General features: G+C 32.3%; 1 protein-coding gene across 1 annotated transcript; it reads left to right on the forward strand.

Moving 5' to 3' along the window:
• Nucleotides 1-6: 6 nt before the first annotated feature.
• LOC101494872 (uncharacterized) lies at nucleotides 7-1,722 on the forward strand. The gene is made up of 3 exons (XM_004513484.3): nucleotides 7-776; nucleotides 878-983; nucleotides 1,212-1,722. The coding sequence occupies exons 1-3, from the start codon at nucleotides 733-735 to the stop codon at nucleotides 1,449-1,451; spliced, it is 390 nt and encodes a 129-aa protein (XP_004513541.1). The 5' UTR covers nucleotides 7-732; the 3' UTR covers nucleotides 1,452-1,722.
• The last annotated feature ends 908 nt before the right edge of the window (nucleotides 1,723-2,630 follow it).

Here is a 2,630-nt window from a genome sequence, read left to right on the forward strand (position 1 = left end):
AAAATACTTTTGTGTGAGAACCAAAAATAGTGATTTGAGTCAAATCTTTGTACATCTTTAATTCTTGAAAAACACAACTCTTTGTAATTAAAGGATTGGAAAATCGAGTTTAGAAACTGGTGGCGATCTTCGTTGATGTATGATCATCAAGAAGGAGCTTCACTTGATCTTGTGTATGTTTGACGATTGACTGCAAGGATCAAGGGGTTGAGAAATAGAAGAGAGTTTGAGTTAGATAGATATGCTTCGAGGAAGCTGGACAAATCTGTAAAAGGGTCTCAATTCTTTCTATTGAAAAAAGGCTGAAATCCAGTTGGATTTCAGGACTGGATGTAGGCTGTCATACTGACAACTGAACCAGGATAAATCGTGGTGCCATCTCTCTATCCCTTATCTCTTTACTTTTCATATTCATCTTGTATGCGATCTAATATTTCCGCTGTGTACTTTGTGTATGAATCTTGCATAGTTAACATAGGAATTAAAATTGAACACGTTGGACTTGATCATAATTATCTTATTCTTAATCAAAAGAAGTCATATTTTTCCAACAGCTTGTGCTGTTACCTATCTTATCTTCTTCCCGTTTAATAGATTACCCTTTTTCCCATATCTTGCACTGCACTTTCAAACTCCATTTTTCTATTTGAAGCTTAATACAGGACCATTTGAAGTTTGATTACTTGATCTCTATTTGCTTCAACACTAGAAAACATTGTTGGTCAAGTATTTATGAAGCTAAATTTAAATATTGAAAATTTGAAACAAGCCTTGGAGTAAGTTATATAATATGTTGTCTTTTAAAGTCATATTAGATGCTATGCGTGCCATTTGCACAGTATTGTTAATTTATCTTTATACTTTTGCAATGCTCTAGTTATACACCACTTTCTGGATTTCATGGAGTTATATCTGGCTTCTTGGTTAGCATCAAACAAATTATACCAGATCAAGAGATTCCTTTCCTCAAGATAAAAATGAAGGTTTGATGCTCTCACTTTGTTCCTTAACTTGTAGTTCATTGCTTAATTTACTTTACAACAACTATAGTTTTACGAGGCCCTAAATATGGTGCAACTTCTATTCTCTGTTTAGTGGCTACCATCTACCACTTTCTAGAATTTTTTTGGGAATATTTTACAATTTTGAACTTTATAGCAACATTATAACTTGATTATTTTCCCTGGACTATGTGAAAACAATCTTTGTAGGTTTTACTATGCCAGAGTGCTTTCCAGGAGATACTTAAGCAAATGATGAACAAGCAGTCATCTGATGATGCATGTGTTACTTCTAGAGAACTTTTGGAAGAGATTGTTGCCAAAGAAAGCGCAAGTCTCATGAAGGACTCACGAAGGAAAAGAGAGGACATAGGCAAAGGCTTAGTTCATGATCAATATCAACTAAGGGATGCAAGGACTGGAAAAGTGATGCAAAGGCTTAGAACTTGATCAATATCAACTAAGGTGTTGCTTCTTTTGTTATCTACCGATTTGAAAAGTTGGAAAAGTGATATTTTGTTGATCAAATATTTTGTTTAGGAAAATGATTATTGTTCTTTATGAAATTAGATGTGAATTCATTTTCCACCAAGAATTTGAATTCAGATTTACGAGTTGTAGGAGTCTAACTCCTTCTGCTAAACCTAATATGTCATTGTTAATAACGCAATTGTTATTACTTTGATTATATGATTAATAGAAGATTAAAAGGATTGCTATATATTATGTTCCCAACTTTGTACTACTCAATTGCCAATAAACAGGATGCAGAACTTATCACTTCTAATTGTAATGGAATGAAAACGAGAATGGCAATAAGTTCTCATATGTACACATATAATTTGGGACATATCCAATACGTCAGCTCAGTGGTAAGAGTTTGATATTATAATGTAAAGATTAAGATAAGGTTCAAATCTTTTTTAGAATAGTTGTAAAATGGTTGTTAGTGTCACTAAATATTAATAATAATTTTTCCTTCTTTATATCTCTGATAAAAATCAATTTTATACAAGTTTTAATTTTTCTTAGCAACGTTCATTTTCTTTTCTTTTTTTAAAGTATATATGCCAATTCTGCAGAAGTAAAAAAAATTCACTCCAAGAAAAATTAGAAAAACTAAGCTTCACAAAACCAAATCAGACTGAAATTTCTTCCATTAAAAAATCGAGTTTCTGGGCTACATTTCCTATGTTTATTAAATTCGAGCTATTTTGTACCTCTACATTTCCTATGGATAAATCTTTAAGAGCAGTCGTTTGAGACACTGGTTTATTATTTTTGCATGTTTGTTGCTGTTATGTTCCTTGGTTCGTTCGTCATATAATTTGTGGTTCTTGACATCAAATTACAACAATCTTAAGGATTTAATGGTTGTTGAAGACAAAATCGATTATTCCACGACTTTGGCTCCACCACATAATGGTGCTAACATCAACTCACAACAACAAACTATCGTCATTCCGACTATCAACTACGCTAAACCGTTCCAGGATGTGTCAAAGATAGAAGTTTTCAATGTAGGAATTAATCTAATCAGTTAATTACACAAAATATGCTCTACAATGATATTCTAATACAGAAAACAATAAACATATCAGAATACATGGATTAGGATACTGCGCCAAA

This window comes from Cicer arietinum, chromosome 5 (genome assembly GCF_000331145.2).
Source record: "Cicer arietinum cultivar CDC Frontier isolate Library 1 chromosome 5, Cicar.CDCFrontier_v2.0, whole genome shotgun sequence".
Classification (NCBI taxonomy): Eukaryota; Viridiplantae; Streptophyta; class Magnoliopsida; order Fabales; family Fabaceae; genus Cicer; species Cicer arietinum.

What these genes read in the sequence shown, in the direction of transcription:
- LOC101494872 (XM_004513484.3), top strand. Translation starts at nt 733, where the DNA reads ATGAAGCTAAATTTAAATATTGAAAATTTGAAACAAGCCTTGGA. An exon ending in AATTTGAAACAAGCCTTGGA is followed by an intron (nt 777 to 877) that starts GTAAGTTATATA and finishes GCAATGCTCTAG; the next exon opens with TTATACACCACTTTCTGGAT. An exon ending in TCCTCAAGATAAAAATGAAG is followed by an intron (nt 984 to 1,211) that starts GTTTGATGCTCT and finishes CAATCTTTGTAG; the next exon opens with GTTTTACTATGCCAGAGTGC.